The following is a 17,061-nucleotide window of genomic DNA, read 5'->3' as shown; positions in this document are numbered from 1 at the left end:
GGTGGGGTGGGGTTCTAAGAGGTGAAAGATATGGGATAATTTGCTCACTAAATTTTCTACGGGAGCCTCAACCTCACCCTAACACAATGTATGTCATTGAGAGCATAAACCACCAACATGCGTGCTACACAATGTACTCTCATGGCTGTCTCTTTGATCTATAGTAGTATAGCTGCTCTTCCCCCAAATTTCCCAAATTCTTTAAAAAAAGCTGTTCAATTATTGGAAAATGAATAAAATGTCACTGTGTCTCATCATTATCTAACACAACCTTGGTCCCGATGTGGGGAGTTCGTGCCTCAGGTGTCCATGTCAATATCAACTCCGCGTGCCTTTCTTCATTTTACGACACGTGCCATTCGACCTCAATATCATATATTCAAGACCGGATATTTCTGAGTACCGACCATGATAAGATCCAATGGCACCTGAGCATCGAAAAGGCGGCTTCAGGGCTGGGAATGCCCAGCGACAGGTGGAGCCCGCTTCATCTATCCTGGCGGCACACTTCGCCCCGCTAGCATCTCAAGGACATGAAACGCATCGCCTGTCCCGAGAAACTTTCTCGCAGCTTCGCCAGGAGCTTCTGGGAGAAAGGCAAAGTCAAGTCCGGGTCGATGAGGGCATCACAGACATCAACAAGCTCATATGTATCGTTCTCAAAGCCGGCCTGGAAGTAAACCCGAGCAACATCACTTTAGCAAATGATTTGCAGGGTCAAATTCTGGACTGTCTCGATATCATACATGCAGGCATTGAGAAAGCGCCCCAGGTGTTGCTGGAAGATTCGGATCCTCTTATCTTAGGCGAGGATGCCCCGGCACCATTGTATGCCTGGTTAATCATAAGATTAATTAAGTTGATGAGTGTTTGGACGTCTCAAGATATTCAGGAGAGGGCTCACTTGATCTTAAGCATCATTATCAATATCCAACCCAAACAAGCGCGCTTACCAACATCAAGTTATGGGATTTCAGCCTTCCTGCGTGCTTGTACATCAGGTTTGTCATGTCCCGGCAAAATCTACCATCGTCGAGAGAGAGACTAGGACTAACAATAAAACGACAGATATTTTGTGCACGTTGGAATTTTCACAAGATGATTTCTCGGCGGGCCCCCGTCCCAAAAAGCTGTTTATCCCCGCACCGAAGGGGTCAATGGCAGTGGATCTAGATAACTTGGGTCTTCCTCGTGTTATCCTAAGAGAAAACATTACACTTGGGTCTTTTTCTCAAGCAATTATTCTTGTCACCCTCTTATTAGATTCATTCAGCTCACATTCACCAATTGAGGGGGGCTTTAAAAAGCGTCCCTTCATTCTCCGCCAGAACCATCCATGGGCATCGAATGGATACAACCGCCTAAGAAAGGTAGTAGTTGGATGGCTCCATAAACTTGGGTCAAAAATTACTGCAGAGGACGAGCAGACTGTTTTGCAGTATTTTTTATACACAAAGCAGTTTTGTTTTTCTGATACATCTGGATCTACTCTGCGTTCAGACATGTGTGTGGCATCTATTTGGATTCAATGTTTGAGCGAAATACTCCTGCCTAGCATTTACAGTCAATCATCTACCATCCAAACAAGTCTAAGCGTATATCTGGTTCAAGCGCTGGGAATAGCAGATGAGTCCAAATCTTTCAGACAGCAGCTGAGAGAGTCCATTTTACCTGCATTTGAAGAAATCAAGAACAAGAACGGTACCTTGCGGCCGATGGAGCCAGATCTTTGGGTGATTACCAGCCTCCATATTGTTTGAATTGGGTTCGGGAAATGTCAGACTAACTCTGTTACAGGCCGCAATAGAGTTTCTACAGCGTAACCTGCCTAGCGACTCAAAGCATGCCGAAGAAGCTACTGGTGATCCACATGATGCTATGGAGACAGAAAAGACAGCTCCGGTCCAGATGATTGGGGGATCCCATGATGAGCAACAGCAAAATGGAGACTCGCGAGCCTCGAAGCGCATTTGCATTGCTGTTGAATCCACTGATTTGGACTTGTTGTCCTCTTTCATGGGAAAAATGTCGACCGTGTTAAATTGCGACAGTACCGGGGGGTTAGCAGGCGTGCACACTGCCCTACAGTAGGTATTCCCACAAACTATCATGTCACACATAGTGCTTATATTGAAATTCTCAGGGCATCATACGATGGGCTTGCTGAGACTCAAAGGTCCGAGGTACTGCATATCATGGGAAAGATGTCTTGTGCCATCATAGGGGGTCTTAAGCAAAAATCATCGGATATTCTAGGCCGAGACACAGTTCTCTGTCAAACCTGTGACCTGGGAGAAGATGGTCATCGAATCGCTGCCGAGGAAGATAAAGCCAACTTTGAGGAATTATGGAAGATGTTCAACCTCACCCTTCCAAAGCTCACGCGAACACCTGGTCCCCGAATAGCTGCCATGGTTGCGCTGAAAAGACTTTTGATACACTCCCCTTGTATGGATCAAATGCATCTGTCCCACTCTGCACCCGGGGAATTTTGTCTTCACTCTCTTCGAAGTTCTCTTAGAGAGCTTCGCGTCGCAACAAGGTTCGATCTATAAGTATACAATACTTTGTTGAGTATATACTGACTCATATATAGTCATTCAATCGTGGCATTTGTACGCTCTAGTTTGCAACCAGATATCCGAAGAGCCAACTTTGTCACGATACTCGAGTGGTTGAGAAGCCTCTCTCAAAAAAATGAAATGCCGTTACACGAGGCATGCGTGCTAACACTATGTTGTCTTGCGAAGTAATGCTCCCTCCATTATCATGGCTAAACCTTCTTGATAGCTAATTTATGGCTTTTACTTGTAGAGTCTCGGACGAAGAAGAAAAGAACATCATTCTTTTGCGTCTCTTGGAGTACCTTGGCCACTCGAATCCCTACATATGTGCGGTATCGTACAATGAGGTAAGGATTTACGCCTTCCAACTATCTGGACCAGATTGAACTTGCCAACTAGTCCCGCCATTTTACCTTCGAAATACGGACTGACGCATTCGAATAGTTGTCTAAACTTGCACAATCCTTCAGCTTAACACCTGCTGGCTTATTCAGACCATACTGGAGAACATTGTCTGTGGAAGTGGTCAAAAACCTTCAGTCTCGACCATATATGGCCGAGCAGCTCTGCGAACTACTTGGTATGAAGGTCGATAGCTTTTTACGACTAACAGAGGTTTACGTACTTCCGTATCTGGTCTTGACGAGAAAGAGAGACATCATTGCTCGCATTGGGGCGAGTCGAGATGAAGCCGAGTCGCCTTTCGACGTATGTTCCGAGAAGAATAATCTTGCCGCAATTTTAGCGTTTCTATTATCTCAGGAATGCAAGAATCCAGAAGTTATGATTATGTCTCTCTTGGCAGAAATAGATCCGGCTTTCAAGGGGCGCACTCTGGCGGAGTTGGTGCGAATCGAGCCAATCCTCATTGCTTGCGATCTGTTGAAAAGCTTAGGGGATGCTAGCGAACAGACCAAGGAAAGGGTAGGCATCTAGAATTCTTTGCAGGTCAACATCACCACATCTGAATTCCAACTAACAATATACCCATAGTTTCATCAAGCACTCCGCCGCCTAGCCAAGTTTGTTCCTAGAAAGCTTTCACACGGGAGCTCCAAGAAGGCGGATTTGCTCAGCCACTTTATCGAAGAACATGTTCTCGGAATCATCACTCAATTTGCAAACGCAATTAACGATTTCCAAGTCAGACAGACCTTAGCAGAGAAAAGGCGTAACTTGAAAGCGATTGAAGAAATGATCAATATCGCAAGAGGTCATGTCAGCAATGCATTACCTCAGGTTTGTGCTTGTCTTCGCTCTGCACTCGAGATCGAGGAGTTGTGTGATCAGGCCTTCTCCGCATGGAAAACCTTGATTAGCACTCTCAGTGCGGAAGATGTCGAACCCCTTGTCGATCAGACATTGGCAATTGTGATTCGATACTGGACAAAAATGACCGAGGAGAGCAGGAAACAGGCCTATAATCTCATAGACCATATGTTGACAACCCACTCAAACCTTTTGCGGGACACTTTCAACACGATGCCCTCTCTAGCTTCCATACCGGAAATGGCTCCGTTCGAGGCCAAGATTAACGAACTGCGTGCGGAGATGGACGTCCGGAGCCAACTTCTTGCCTTGATCCGTCGCTGCCAAGGCGAGAATGGGACTGTCGTGGAGCAGGCATTGAACGAATTACTTCCCTTCCTTTCCGATAATGAAGAATTCCTGCATATGTCTGCTCTAAGTGAGCAACCTGATCCTGTGCTAGCACAACTTACTAGAGCATTGCTAGATTGTTGTGTTAAATTCAACGCCAATTCTGATCGAATCACGTCGCTGTCAGCACGGTGCTTGGGTCTTGTTGGATGTCTGGACCCCAATCGAGTGGAGACAATCAAGGAAAAGAAAGATATTCTTGTGCTGTCGAACTTCGATCGAATGGAAGAGACTGTTGAATTTGTCCTCTTCTTTCTCCAGCATGTGCTAGTTGAAGCATTCTTGTCGGCTTCCAACACAAGAGCTCAAGGGTTCTTAGCATACGCCATGCAAAATCTCCTTAAGATCTGCCACTTGCATACTTCTGTTGCTCAAAACTCCCGTGCCCTCCAGGGCGATGAACAATATCAGCGCTGGCTTGAACTTCCGGAAGGAATCAGAAGTACTTTAACGCCGTTTCTCACATCTACTTACACAGTGACCATCGGCGCGACAAACCCCACAGTCGAATATCCTCTCTTCTCTCCTGAAATGACACACAGTGAATGGCTCCGAACTCTCGTACAAGACTTGCTCCAAACTGGTAATGCCGATAATGTGAAACTCATATTTGCCGTATGCAGTCGCATTGTGAAGGGCCAAGATATCTCGATCTCATCCTTTCTCTTGCCATTTGCAGTCCTCAACCGCGTTGTTGGAGGTACAGTACAAGAACAGCTAGATGTTCAGAATGAACTGATGAAAGTGCTGTCGCATCCTCTTCCCGACACGAACAATGCTGATCGGGACACAATAATTTGCAGTAGCCAGGTAAGCTATCCCCGAACCCCAAGTTTATAGCCAGTACTGAACAGAAAATCCCGTTTCAGAGTGTTTTTGAAGTCCTTGATTATCTGTCAAGGTGGTTACAGGGAAAGAAGAAACAACTCAATACTGTAGGCAACCATTCGCATCAATCTAGTCGTTCCAACCGAGAAGGAGGTCGAGATTTCCTTGTCGACAAATATACGCCTCAGATCAAGTCGGTTGAGGCTCTTCTGGCTGCGATACCGCCTGAGATCATTTCCAAACGTGCTGTGGAATGTAAATCTTTCTCTAGAGCTTTGTTCCATTGGGAGCAATACATCCGGAGATGGAATTCATCATCCCCAGAGCCCAAAGATGGAGCAAGTGCTGAGCCTCTTTATCAAAGACTACAAGACATATACAGTCAAATTGACGAACCAGATGGGATAGAAGGAATTTCTATTCATCTTTCCGCGCTCGACGTTGATCAGCAAGTATTAGAGCATCGAAAAGCAGGTAGATGGGCCACGGCGCAAAGTTGGTATGAGCTTCAGCTCGAAAAGGAGCCCGAGAATCTGGACGCGCAGTGGAATCTGATTACCTGCCTCAAAGAATCAGGCCAGCAAGGTAGGTACCATTTTATTAACAACAGTTTTTTACCGAAGTTCTTAACTCATTTTTTCCTAGATGCTATTCTCACTCGCTTTGAAGCCTTTAAAGAAGACGACGCTGCGACTTCACGATTTTTGCCATTCGCAGTTGAGGCATCATGGATCACAAGTAGATGGTCTAAGCTCCATGGCTATCTCAAGTCGTGTGCTGAGCAAGGTACTGGCGACTTCAATGTGGGAATCGGCTCGGTTCTCCGCACTCTTCAGGAACGCCAGCAAAAGGACAATGCCGAAGAGCAGAAGAAAGATGACTTCACCAGAATTATCAATGAGCTTAGACTCAACGTCGCAAAGTCGTTGACAGCGAATTCTGTCACTTCGTTGCAGTCGTGCCATGACGACATGCTCCGATTGCATGCTCTGGCAGATGTCGAGGCTATAGCTAACGCAGGTGCCGCAAATCCTGCCTATCCAGATTTGAAAGCTGCTCTCAAGCGACGATTGGATGTTCTGGGGGGTTACATCGCTGACAAACAGTATCTCTTGGGTATAAGACGAGCAGCTATGGAGCTAGCGTAAGTTGAATGTTAAGGTGGTACTAGCCTAGTGCATGCTTGCTAATTATTTTCTATATATAGGGGCGGCTTTGTCGATTTCGATATATCTACTGCTTGGCTTACAAGCTCCCATCTTTCCCGGAAGGGAAAGTTCACCACCCAGGCTTATCATTCCATGCTTAATGCAGCGCGACTCAAGGATGGTTCGGCCACCATTGAACACGCAAAACTTCTCTGGCAAGATGGACATCACCGTAAAGCAATTCAGACTCTTGAAGGAGCCATAGCTGCTAATGAAACGACCTCTACGACCTCTACTTCGAATGAATCTGATACACTGTCATTTGTTTCCACTCGTGGTCAAAAGCAAAACGATATTCCTGCCAGGGTAAATATCTTCCTCTGGATATATGTTAATAGCAATACGTTAAATATTTCTAGGCGCACCTCCTGTTGGCGAAGTGGACTGATAGAGCTGGTCAAACCCATTCTCAGGCCATTGTCCAGCGATACCGAGAAGCTATCAAGCTAAATCCAAGGTCAGTACTCAACAAGTCCTGTCGCACTTTCCAGGAGCGCCTCTCTAATAAGGTACATAGGTGGGAGAAAGCTCATTACTATTTGGGGAAACACTACAACAAAATCTTGGACTCAGAAAAGGCCAAACCCATGGGTAAAGAGGCTCAAATATAGTAAGCTATCGCATCTGGGAATGAAAGTCCTGGTCCAGCTAACAAATCTATTAGTCTGAGTGGAGAAGCTACTAAGTTGGTGATTGACAATTACCTCCGTTCATTAACCTATGGCAGCAAATATGTGTTCCAGACTCTACCAAAGCTTTTGACTCTCTGGTTAGAGCATGCCTCCATTGTGGATCAACCCATTGACCCAAAAAGAGGAGATAACGAGTGAGTGTTCTGAATCAACGAATGTCAGCCCACAATCTAACATGATTCTCAGGGAGTTTCAGAGGCACACAAAGACACAACGGCAGAAAAGTCTGGATGAGATGCATACGCAGTTGAAAAAATACATCTCGTCTCGCCTCCAGCCTGCCTTGGTACGTGAAAACCCATTGAAGCCACATATACAATATGCTAATAGTCCCAGTTGTTTACCATTCTTCCTCAAGTTGTGGCTCGTATCTGTCACCCAAATAACACAGTCTACGACCTGTTGACCAGAATTGTGACCAAATCTGTCCATAACTTCCCCCAACAAGGTCTTTGGACAGTTCTGGCTGTAGTGAAATCTTCAAATAAAGATCGAGCTACAAAAGGCTATAACTGCCTCCAGAAAATCACGGTAAGCAATATTCGAGAATAAGACAAGAATAATTTGCTAATACCATATTTACAGGAGTTTACCACAAAACACAAGGCTGACATCTCGTCTCCTGATATTCGGCGAATGATAAACTCAGGCCAAAAGTTCTCGGAGGAGCTACTCCAGTTGTGTCTTGCTCGTGTTGAGGATAGAGTCTCTAAGGTCCATCTTGCTCGCACTCTTGGGTTTAATCATAAAGTTGCACCATGCCGACTTGTCGTACCGTTTCAAGCCATGTTGATTCCGAGTCTCCCCACAAGTCATGATTCAGAGTATTTGAAAGGATTCAGAGCTTTCCCGAGGGATCCCACGACCATTGAAGGTATGTCAATTCTACTATTGATTTTTTTCTGTGGACTGAAGCTAATCTGCACTAGCTGTTCTCGATGAGGCTCAAATCTTGAACTCGCTTCAAAAGCCACGCAAGATCAGTATCCGTGGTTCTGACGGGAAAATTTACAATGCACTTTGCAAACCAAAAGATGATTTGCGAAAGGATCAGCGACTCATGGAGTTCAACAACATGATTAATCGATTCCTGAAGCGCGACGTTGAGGCCAGCAAGAGAAGAATGTGTAAGTCATAAGCAAAGTCTTGGGCACATGTTAAATCTGAATACTAATTTGGGGAACAGACATCAAAACCTATGCAGTCACGCCACTAAATGAAGAGTGTGGTTTGATTGAATGGGTAGACAACCTTCGTACACTGAGGGATATTATCATCAAGCTTCTCCGCGAGAGAGGAGTTGCGCCAAACGTGAGCCACTTGCAAAGTTATTTATCGATCCATGCAACTGACACTCAAACATTAGTATACCGAAATCAAGCATTATCTCAATGAGATCTGCGCGGACAGGTCGCTTTCCAAGCTACCACTCTTCACCACCAAGATTTTGGACAAGTTCGAGCCCCATTTATCATGACTTCGCACGCTCCCATGCTAATATCAATTCAGGCTCCCTCCTGTCCTCCATGAGTGGTTTGTTGAAATGTTCCCTGAAACTGAGGCTTGGTTCACAGCAAGAATGCGGTATACAAGGTCTTCAGCTGTGATGTCTATGGTTGGATACGTTTTAGGGTAAGTGGATTCTCGTAATTTTCTAACGCAAGCATTTTCTTTTCTTGAACTACATACTAATGGGGTTCTTTCATATAGACTCGGCGATCGACACGGAGAGAACTTGTCATTTGAAGAAGGAACTGGAGGCATCTTGCATGTCGATTTCAACTGTCTATTCGACAAGGTGAGTCTTCAAATGGATCTCAATGGCCCAGCAGAAAATACTCATACAATCCCATAGGGCCAAACATTCGAGAAACCCGAAGTGGTTCCATTCCGACTGACACAAAATATGATTGACGCATTTGGCGCTTACGGATATAATGGTAAATGGATTCGTAAAGAAAATATTGAGAGTGTGAATAATTACTAATTTTTTATGATACACAGGACCCTTCCGACGCACCTGCGAAATCACCATGAGCCTCCTTCGTCAAAACGAGGATGCGTTGATGACCATCCTAGAGACCTTCCTACATGACCCAACCACCGACTTCATCGGGAAAAGAGTGAGACTAGTCCTTCCGAAAATGTGAAATGTGAGACCTTTTTGCTAACGCACCTCCTTCAAAGCGTCGTAATCATACAAATGTTCCAGACACGCCGGCCGGTGTCCTTGAGGATGTTCGAAACAAACTTCGGGGGTTCATGTCTAAGCAGCCCATCCCTCTCTCAGTAGACGGGCAAGTTGATGAGCTGATTGTGCAGGCAACTGACAAGAAGAATCTAGCGGCCATGTACATTGGATGGTGCTCGTTTTTCTAACATTTTGATGTTTTTTACTTCCGTGATCAATGGGTCACCAATGCCGTGATGCCATGAAAATACGCATAAAATGACATAGCGAATTTTTCCAATTTTCTTCGATTTTCCTCGTTCAGAATTTGAAAGGCTTCAGTAGCGAAGGATGATGATAGAGAAGGCGTCGATATGTGATATGTGAAATGAGATATTTTGATTATTTCTTGGGTGTAACGGCATGAAGCTCTAAAGGTTCAACTCTGGCTTGATCATTAGGTCTTCGCAATGCCCAAAACCTAACTCAACCATTTTGTGGCTATTGCGGTGATCAAGTTGCACAAAGGCTCAAGGTGAGGAAGGTAGAACCTCATTTAACGCCGATTCCGGCTCCGGCTTCTAACTGGGCTTCGGCTTCGGCTTCGGTCACTGCGACTGCTGAAACTACTGTAACTGGGGCTTCGTCGTCGACGTTGTCGTGAATTATCGGGACGAGCACTCTCTTTCCTTGGTGGGGATCGAGAGCGGACCGGTGATCGCGATCGCGATGGAGGTCGATAGGTATCGTGTCGTTCGCCAGGCCGCGCACGCCCGCCCCGCCTTGGAGGGGACCCTCTACCCATTTGAGGTCTGCCAAAGTTTCCTCGTTTGGATGATGGGGGTGGAGTTCGTGAGAAAGCGCGTCTTGGAAGGATAATAGAAACATTCAGCACCGCCCCGTCCAATTGGGCCTCGTGCATGTGGGCAATTGCTGCTTCGGCATCGGCAGGATCGAAGTAGATGATGTATGCGGTGCCGCGGTTTGTCATAACTAACGTCTCCAGTCAGCTATCCTGATGCTTATTCATAAATTGATGGCTCGACAACAGCTTACATGTTCGGTTCATGGGGAGATCAAGGTGTTCAATGTCACCGAAGCTACCGAAGATCTCTCGGAGATGAGCTTCTGTCACATTCTTGGTCAATTTTTCCACGACAATCTGCTCTTCTTGGTTAGCGAAATCTGATATTTCAAAGCACTGATGTCATTCTTTGGGCGCGCTGACCTTTGCACTTCTGGGAGGGCTAACATCCCGACTTGGAGAGCGACTGTAGCTTGGGCTGCGGTTTCGGCGACCACTACGGCCACGAGATGATGATCGAGAGCGAGAGCGTCGGTCACGGCGATCTTGTGAGGGGCTGCGAGAAGAGATGCTTCGGGGTCGCGGTGATTGGGGAGATCGAGAGCGCATTGAACGCGACGGAGCTCGATCTTGGTGTGAGGGGATGGGCGAACGGCCCCGAGGGGATCGCGTAGACATGACAGGTCGGATCCGAGATCGGTTAGTTCGGTTTGCACGAAATAGTGAAGGATACGCAAAGAGATAAATGGCAGAGAGATGGAGAGAAGGGAGAGTTAGTATGCATCAATCCAATCAAATCAGTCTGTTGCATCCGATGAATGCAAACTGATCAAACAAGTTGCAGCTCTGGCATATTGGCACTAGCCTCATTTGGCTAGTCACATTTCTCTATTGGGCCATATTGATTACAGTGTGTTACATTCTGATACGGATAAATACAGCCCTCTGGAGCCCCGTCAAGGGAGGATCTGTATCATGTCTAGTCGAGTGCATGCATCAGACATCTCCGAGTAGACTTCAGAATTCGCCCTACTCTCTGTACTATACAAAGAATACCAAGCTATTCTTTTGGAATTTTTTTTGATAAAGTTCCCTTGAAGCACCTTTCTTCTTTCTTCGGTTCTTTCAAATGACTTTCTGAAACAACCAAGACCCAGCTTGCCACTGAAGAACTATATCAACGAGATCCATTGTTGACGCATAATGCTCCTCTCAAAGATTTCTTTATTGTCTAGAACCAATCATTTTCAAATACCAGTCAACACTCACAAATCAGGCGACAGATGATGATTTACTCGAGGACTAAACAATGGCAGCGGCAACGTTCAATGCATCTATATAGAGCGTTCGGACCCCAAACCTCGTGATGACATCTGCTCTTTAAATGTTGAAAGCTCACGTAGGTTCTCTTCACTTGCTAGGTTATGATCAAATATGAAGACTGCAATCTTATCACCTGTGGGCATCTTCGGATGGCTCACAATAGCAACATTAGTACTCGGCACTAGTAATGCTTTTTGGCCATCGTGGGCTATGATCAAGAGAACCACATCTACTCTTCCACCCCAGGCCAGCAGTAATGGTATCTGCTATACTTATACTGTTCAAGCGTCCGAAACATGCCAAACTATTGCGTCGCAATATGAGATCACTGCGGCTGAAATCGAGACTTATAACAGCGAAACCTGGAACTGGACAGGATGTGCTAGCATTGAACAAGGTGAATTTATTTGTCTTAGCTCCGGACAACCACCGATGCCTGTTGCTCTCCCACAAGCTACTTGTGGTCCTCAGGTCCCAGGCACCGTTCGACCAAATGATTATTCAATCCTTTCTTCATTGAATCCGTGTCCTGGTGGTCAATGTGTAAGCCTCTCTTAATTTCATACCCATCTGGCCTGTATTAACGGTCAGTAAATTTGAACAGTGTGTGATGGGAGGGTATTGTCTCTCAGATTCAACTTCATGCGCATCAAAGAACTGCATCTCGAATTGTGGGAAAGGATCGACCGATGCCACCACCAAATCAGTTGAGACGGATACCCAGTCAGCTCAATCCACCAGTGAACCTCAGGCTGAGTTTACTTCAACCAAAGTCGATACCACCACTCAGTCTATATCTACATCAGATATCACAACAGAACAACCAAGTTCAAGTTCTACATTCCATACTACAACATCTGATACTACAACCTCCCACACTTCTACTACCTCCCATACTACCACCACCTCTCATACTTCTACCACCTCCCACACATCCACCTCCACCTCAACCAAAACAACCACAACCACAACAAGCTCAAGCACAACCAGCACCGAGTCCATCCCAACCCCCACCTGGGCTCTTACAGGATACTCCGGCATGAATTGCGACGGAGATTACTACGTCATAGCCGGCACCGGCGCAGCAGACTCTACATGCATAGTCCTTCAAGAGGAACACCCAACAATGATTATAGAAGGAACAGACTTTTCCTGTGGCTTCTACACCGACAACGGGATTAACTGGGCTAATTGTGCGGAAGGCCTAGAGGTAACCGTTTGGTCTTGGATGATGGACGGGGGTAATTGTGTTGCGTATACAAATACGGATTGTACAAAAAACGATTGGTCGGTTACTGTTTCTCAGCTTGAGGAATGTAAGGGTAATAGTATGTATAAGTTTAACAGTGAGGAGATTTGGAAATCGGTGAAGTGTACGATAGACTTCACGTAGGGAAGTGAGTTTATGGATTCAGTCCTTCAAGTTCTGAAGTATATGTCGAGGGAGAATGAATATTCTGTGTATGTGTATGTGTATTTAAGATCCATTTTTGCGAGGATGGCAAAGCAATATGAAAATTGAAGACTGTCTTTATATGTTCAAGTTGGAGGATGTTTGAGAATCAAAACTTTCACGAATTTGTTCAAATATCTGGAACTTTAGAAGTATCCAGGTGTCATTGTGGGAATTTTAATGGATTCCATTATATACAAAGATGGAAAAGTATTTATTTTTGACCATCCCGCCAATTCTCATACTCACGAATCACATCATCAGTAATCTGTCTTCGCACTTGATCCAAAGCATACTCGAAATGCCTCAACGCAATAGCCTGTTCCAGATTGGTTTCATCCTCCTCATCCAACGCTGCATCACCCGCAGTCTCGCAAATGCTAACAAGTTCAGCACCCGAATATCCCTCAGTCTGAGTAGCCAACTCATCCAAATCAACCTCATCATGAATAACAGATTTATCAGTCCAAATACGCAAGATTTCCTTCCTAGCCTCAAAGTCCGGAGGTCCAATATAAAGAATATTGTCAAGACGACCTGGACGCATAAGTGCAGGATCAAGCACGTCCGGCTTATTAGTGGCTGCGATGACGAGCACGTTCCTTAGTTCTTCGATACCATCCATTTCGTTGAGGAGGGTTGTTAGGACGTTCACACCGCCTGATGAGGAACTGCTTCGTCGCGCGGCGATTGCATCGATCTCATCGAAGAAGATGATGCTTGGTCGGGCGGCGCGGGCTTTTCGGAAGATCTCTCGGAGTGATCGTTCAGATTCACCGACGTACATGCTTAGGATCTCTGCGCCTTTGACGGCTAAGAAGTTCAAACCTGCTTCTGTGGCTAGGGCTTTGACGGTGAGTGTTTTGGAACATCCTGGTGGGCCGTAGAGGAGAACACCCTTTTTGCTCTTTACGTTGAGACGCTGCATGCGTTGGGGGTGCTTTGATGAAGTTAGTTGATGTAATCATGTTGGGCTTAAGGAGGATTCTTACCTTGAGAGGTCTCTCGACTGCTTGCTGGAGACGCTTTTTAATATCATGCTGTCCACCAATATCGGTCCATCTCACTTTGGGTGTTTCTAGGAATACCTCTCGCATAGCTGTGGGGCGAATCTCTTGCAATGCAGACCAGATATCGGGTTCCTGGATATTGAGAGGAGGACCAGCTGGACCTTCCTCATTTTCATTACCAACCAGATCCAACTTCTCTAACGATTGGCTTATAGAGACATTTCCCGAGCTGTGTTCACGCATCTGCCGTTGACGAGCTTTCCGACAAATGGTCTGAAGAAGAGCGAATAAATCCGCCCCGACATAACCATGGGTCTTTTCGGCAAGCAGTTCAATCAATTCATCATTCAGTCCACTAGATGCTGGTCCACGAATGGCGCGTAGGATCTCACCTCGATCCTGTGCTGTGGGTACCTGAATCTCGATCTCTGTTCCGAGGCGATGAGGCGTTCGTAGCGCATCATCCACATTGTTGGGATGTCTTGTTGCAGCTACAACTAGGACAGAAGCACTTCTCAGTGCATCTAGACCTTCACAGAGAACCGAGGATAGGGATGATGATTCAGCGGATGACTTTTTAGGAGCGATGAAATCCAATTGATCAATGATGATCACACTGGGTTTTGAGCGCGCAGCCTCTTGGAAAATAGTGCGCAGCTTTGACTCGCTTTCATGATTATTCCGACCAAGTGATGCGGTGCTGATTTTGAAGACTCGTTGCCAGCCGGCTTTTTCAAGCTGTTGAAGTAGAGAGGTTTTACCCGTTCCCTTAGGACCGTAGATAAGGATTCCACGGCTGTGTTCATAGAAATCAGGCATGACTGGACTATAAGGTTCCACATTGAGATCGGAGAGACTTTCATTTAGGTCGTTAATTTGTCGCGAAAGGCCGCCGAGTCCTGTGGGCTCAACGCAGATTCGAGAGGTAGTCTTTGGAGCATCTTCGATCATAGCCCCGATAGAAACCTTAGTCTTATCTGTGAAGCGAAAGATAGTACGGCTAGAGCTTGGGTTTTCAGAATGAATATTCACAATCTGGAAGCTTCGGCGCTGACCCTTGAGTTCAAGATCAAATGTCAGTCCCTTAGAAAGAACCTCGCATCTCAAAAGTTGAAACTCCAATGCCCATTCCCAATGGCATCGTTCTTCAGCTGAGATAGCTCCAAATCTCTCGATCTTCTCCGCATCGGAACAATCCGTCACGTTAACGGAGAGAATTTTCTCAAGAGCGCCGTCGATTTTGGTAATGGCGACTTTTTCTCCAACTTTCATTCCATAGCTTTCTTGGAGAGCCTTAGATGTCTGTACAACTGTAGCTTGTATATTCTCTGTAGCGGTCCAAGCGATCGCGGTTTTGGGAGGTCTTTCCGCGGAGCTAAGTACGCATAGATCGTCGGCGCGAAGTCGGAGAGCAGCGAGTGAGGAGGAAGATAGGTATACGCGGAATGCATCTTTGAGGTCGCTTCGAGCATTTTTCGTGACCGGTCGTATGGTGAAGCTGCGAACGTCCGCCATTGCGAAATATTGTTCAAGTTAAGCGGAAAGGAATATGTAAGATGCGCCCGACGGTCTTAATCGAATGGGGATCTATTTTTGATCATATGATATCTGGCAGAAGTTGCAAAATGCTGACTCGAGAAATTATGGGTTGCGCTTGTTCAAATGAAGAACTTGTATAGGTGGGTGGTGCAGCTTCGTAGCTCCGGCGTCTCTGTAATGGTACTGCATGGTTGGGAAAGGATAGTTAGCAAATTGAAGAGCTGTAGGGACTTTGACATTATGAAAATACTAACGAATCAAAAACTTTGTTCCCCCCATATGTTGTACAGACAATCTTAAATGAGCGGAATGAAGAACTTGAATTTCGGAGCGTGAAATTCTGATGGTGGGGGGAAAATAATCTTATCGGCGAACTGATACCAGAAGGAAGAAAAGTGGGTCAAGGACGAACATTAAAGGGGGGGCAAAAGTATATATTGGAATGAACATTGAATTTATACTGTAAGTAAATCTCGCATGGATCAAGAATAAAAAACAACTATAGACATCAATCTTCAAGAACGCAATTCAAACTACTAGACATAAAACATGGAGATGGCCACAAGCTATGGACAGGTGTTTATGATCCTCAGGGAAACAGACGCCAACTTCCCATAGAACTTGGACATACAGGTCTTAGCACATGAAATTGCAGGCAGAGGCAGAAAGGATATGTAGCGGGTTGCGTGGAAAAGAACCAATTGCAAATACGTTAGGTAAAGAAACGACAAACACACATACATGGGCGACTTCGGAAAAGGAAAAACAGATAGCGACCAAAAGGGAAATGATAAGATTGAAAGATAGGAAAAAGGGGGTAAGGAGGAGTTCGAAGAGGTGGAGATGGGGGTTCGTGGAGGTCGACTGTGGAGGTGGAGGGAAAGGAGATTATGGCGCGCAGTGCAAGATGTGAGATAATGAGAAAGGAATTATAGTGATACAGCCGCTAGCAGCACTTTCCTCCAGAGCCACCGTTGAGACCAGAGCCCTGCTGATCTATGTTGACGCCCTGAGAGCCAGATGATTCAGTCTTTGAGGTATCCATACCCTTCTTGATGTCTGATGCGAGGTTGTAGAATGCCTTCTCGATGTTGACGTTGTTCTTCGCAGAGACTTCCAGGAAGGGGATGCCAAGTTCATCGGCTAGTTGTTGTCCTTGTTCGGTGGAGACGGCTCTCTTCTCTTCCCAGTCACACTTGTTACCAATCAAAATCTTGTGTACCCCTTCACTGGCATGTTGTTCAACGTTGGAAAACCAGGTACGGATATCTTTTAGGGGAAGAAAGAGAAAATCAACGTGTCAGCCTAGAAACCTTGGAGGCGGAAATAAATTGAAAAACAAAGGCGAACGAATAGTTGGTACTCACTTTGGAAAGACTTCTCATCGGTCACATCGTAGACAAGGAGAATACCCATGGCACCACGGTAGTATGCTGTGGTGATGGTACGGAAGCGTTCCTGGCCGGCCGTATCCCAGATCTGTAGCTTCACCCTCTTGCCATCCAATTCGATCGTACGGATTTTGAAATCGATACCGATTGTGGTAATGAAGGAGGGGGTGAAAGAGTCCTCACTGAAACGCAGGAGACAGCATGACTTGCCTACACCCGAGTCTCCGATCAACAGCAACTTGATCTGTAATTCAGGGCCGAGTTAGCCAAGTATTTCTTCACCATCTCACATTCATGTTTACCTACCAAAAAGTCGTAATTTCTTGTGCCCGCCATCTTGGATTGTTGAAGTGCTTTTTAGACTCAACAAGATTCAATATTTCGAGATAGGAGACGGTCGGAGTTGTGGTTGATTCCCA

At 45.8% G+C, this 17,061-nt stretch overlaps 5 protein-coding genes across 5 annotated transcripts; 2 read left to right on the top strand and 3 right to left on the bottom strand.

Moving 5' to 3' along the window:
• Positions 1-421: 421 nt before the first annotated feature.
• Positions 422-9,330, top strand: atrA (protein kinase MEC1; the record flags this gene model as incomplete). Its single annotated transcript, XM_056925287.1, has 26 exons — positions 422-828; positions 1,646-1,733; positions 1,798-2,087; positions 2,144-2,448; positions 2,597-2,615; positions 2,815-2,911; positions 3,009-3,272; positions 3,327-3,488; positions 3,558-5,033; positions 5,093-5,636; positions 5,697-6,195; positions 6,259-6,565; positions 6,619-6,716; positions 6,777-6,869; positions 6,924-7,085; positions 7,138-7,237; positions 7,288-7,482; positions 7,537-7,825; positions 7,881-8,078; positions 8,138-8,262; positions 8,318-8,406; positions 8,461-8,583; positions 8,662-8,749; positions 8,807-8,891; positions 8,956-9,074; positions 9,139-9,330. The coding sequence occupies 26 exons, from the start codon at positions 422-424 to the stop codon at positions 9,328-9,330; spliced, it is 6,414 nt and encodes a 2,137-aa protein (XP_056778013.1).
• A 343-nt stretch (positions 9,331-9,673) lies between these two features.
• Positions 9,674-10,604, bottom strand: N7478_009072 (Serine/arginine-rich splicing factor SR45; the record flags this gene model as incomplete). Its single annotated transcript, XM_056925286.1, has 3 exons — positions 9,674-9,987; positions 10,178-10,322; positions 10,350-10,604. The coding sequence occupies 3 exons, from the start codon at positions 10,602-10,604 to the stop codon at positions 9,674-9,676; spliced, it is 714 nt and encodes a 237-aa protein (XP_056778012.1).
• Positions 10,605-11,360: 756 nt separating this feature from the next.
• On the top strand, positions 11,361-12,642 carry N7478_009071 (LysM peptidoglycan-binding domain-containing protein; the record flags this gene model as incomplete). The annotated part of the gene is made up of 2 exons (XM_056925285.1): positions 11,361-11,792; positions 11,854-12,642. The coding sequence occupies 2 exons, from the start codon at positions 11,361-11,363 to the stop codon at positions 12,640-12,642; spliced, it is 1,221 nt and encodes a 406-aa protein (XP_056778011.1).
• Positions 12,643-12,916: 274 nt separating this feature from the next.
• On the bottom strand, positions 12,917-15,227 carry N7478_009070 (putative AAA family ATPase; the record flags this gene model as incomplete). The annotated part of the gene is made up of 2 exons (XM_056925284.1): positions 12,917-13,642; positions 13,695-15,227. 2 exons carry the CDS (start codon positions 15,225-15,227, stop codon positions 12,917-12,919), a joined length of 2,259 nt encoding a protein of 752 aa, XP_056778010.1.
• A 970-nt stretch (positions 15,228-16,197) lies between these two features.
• Positions 16,198-16,978, bottom strand: srgA (Rab family GTPase srgA; the record flags this gene model as incomplete). Its single annotated transcript, XM_056925283.1, has 3 exons — positions 16,198-16,520; positions 16,619-16,886; positions 16,949-16,978. 3 exons carry the CDS (start codon positions 16,976-16,978, stop codon positions 16,198-16,200), a joined length of 621 nt encoding a protein of 206 aa, XP_056778009.1.
• Positions 16,979-17,061: the final 83 nt, after the last annotated feature.

This window comes from Penicillium angulare, assembly GCF_028827245.1.
Source record: "Penicillium angulare strain IBT 27051 chromosome Unknown utg000005l_segment0_segment0, whole genome shotgun sequence".
Classification (NCBI taxonomy): domain Eukaryota; kingdom Fungi; phylum Ascomycota; class Eurotiomycetes; order Eurotiales; family Aspergillaceae; genus Penicillium; species Penicillium angulare.
This window is presented reverse-complemented; position numbering and strand designations above follow the sequence as displayed.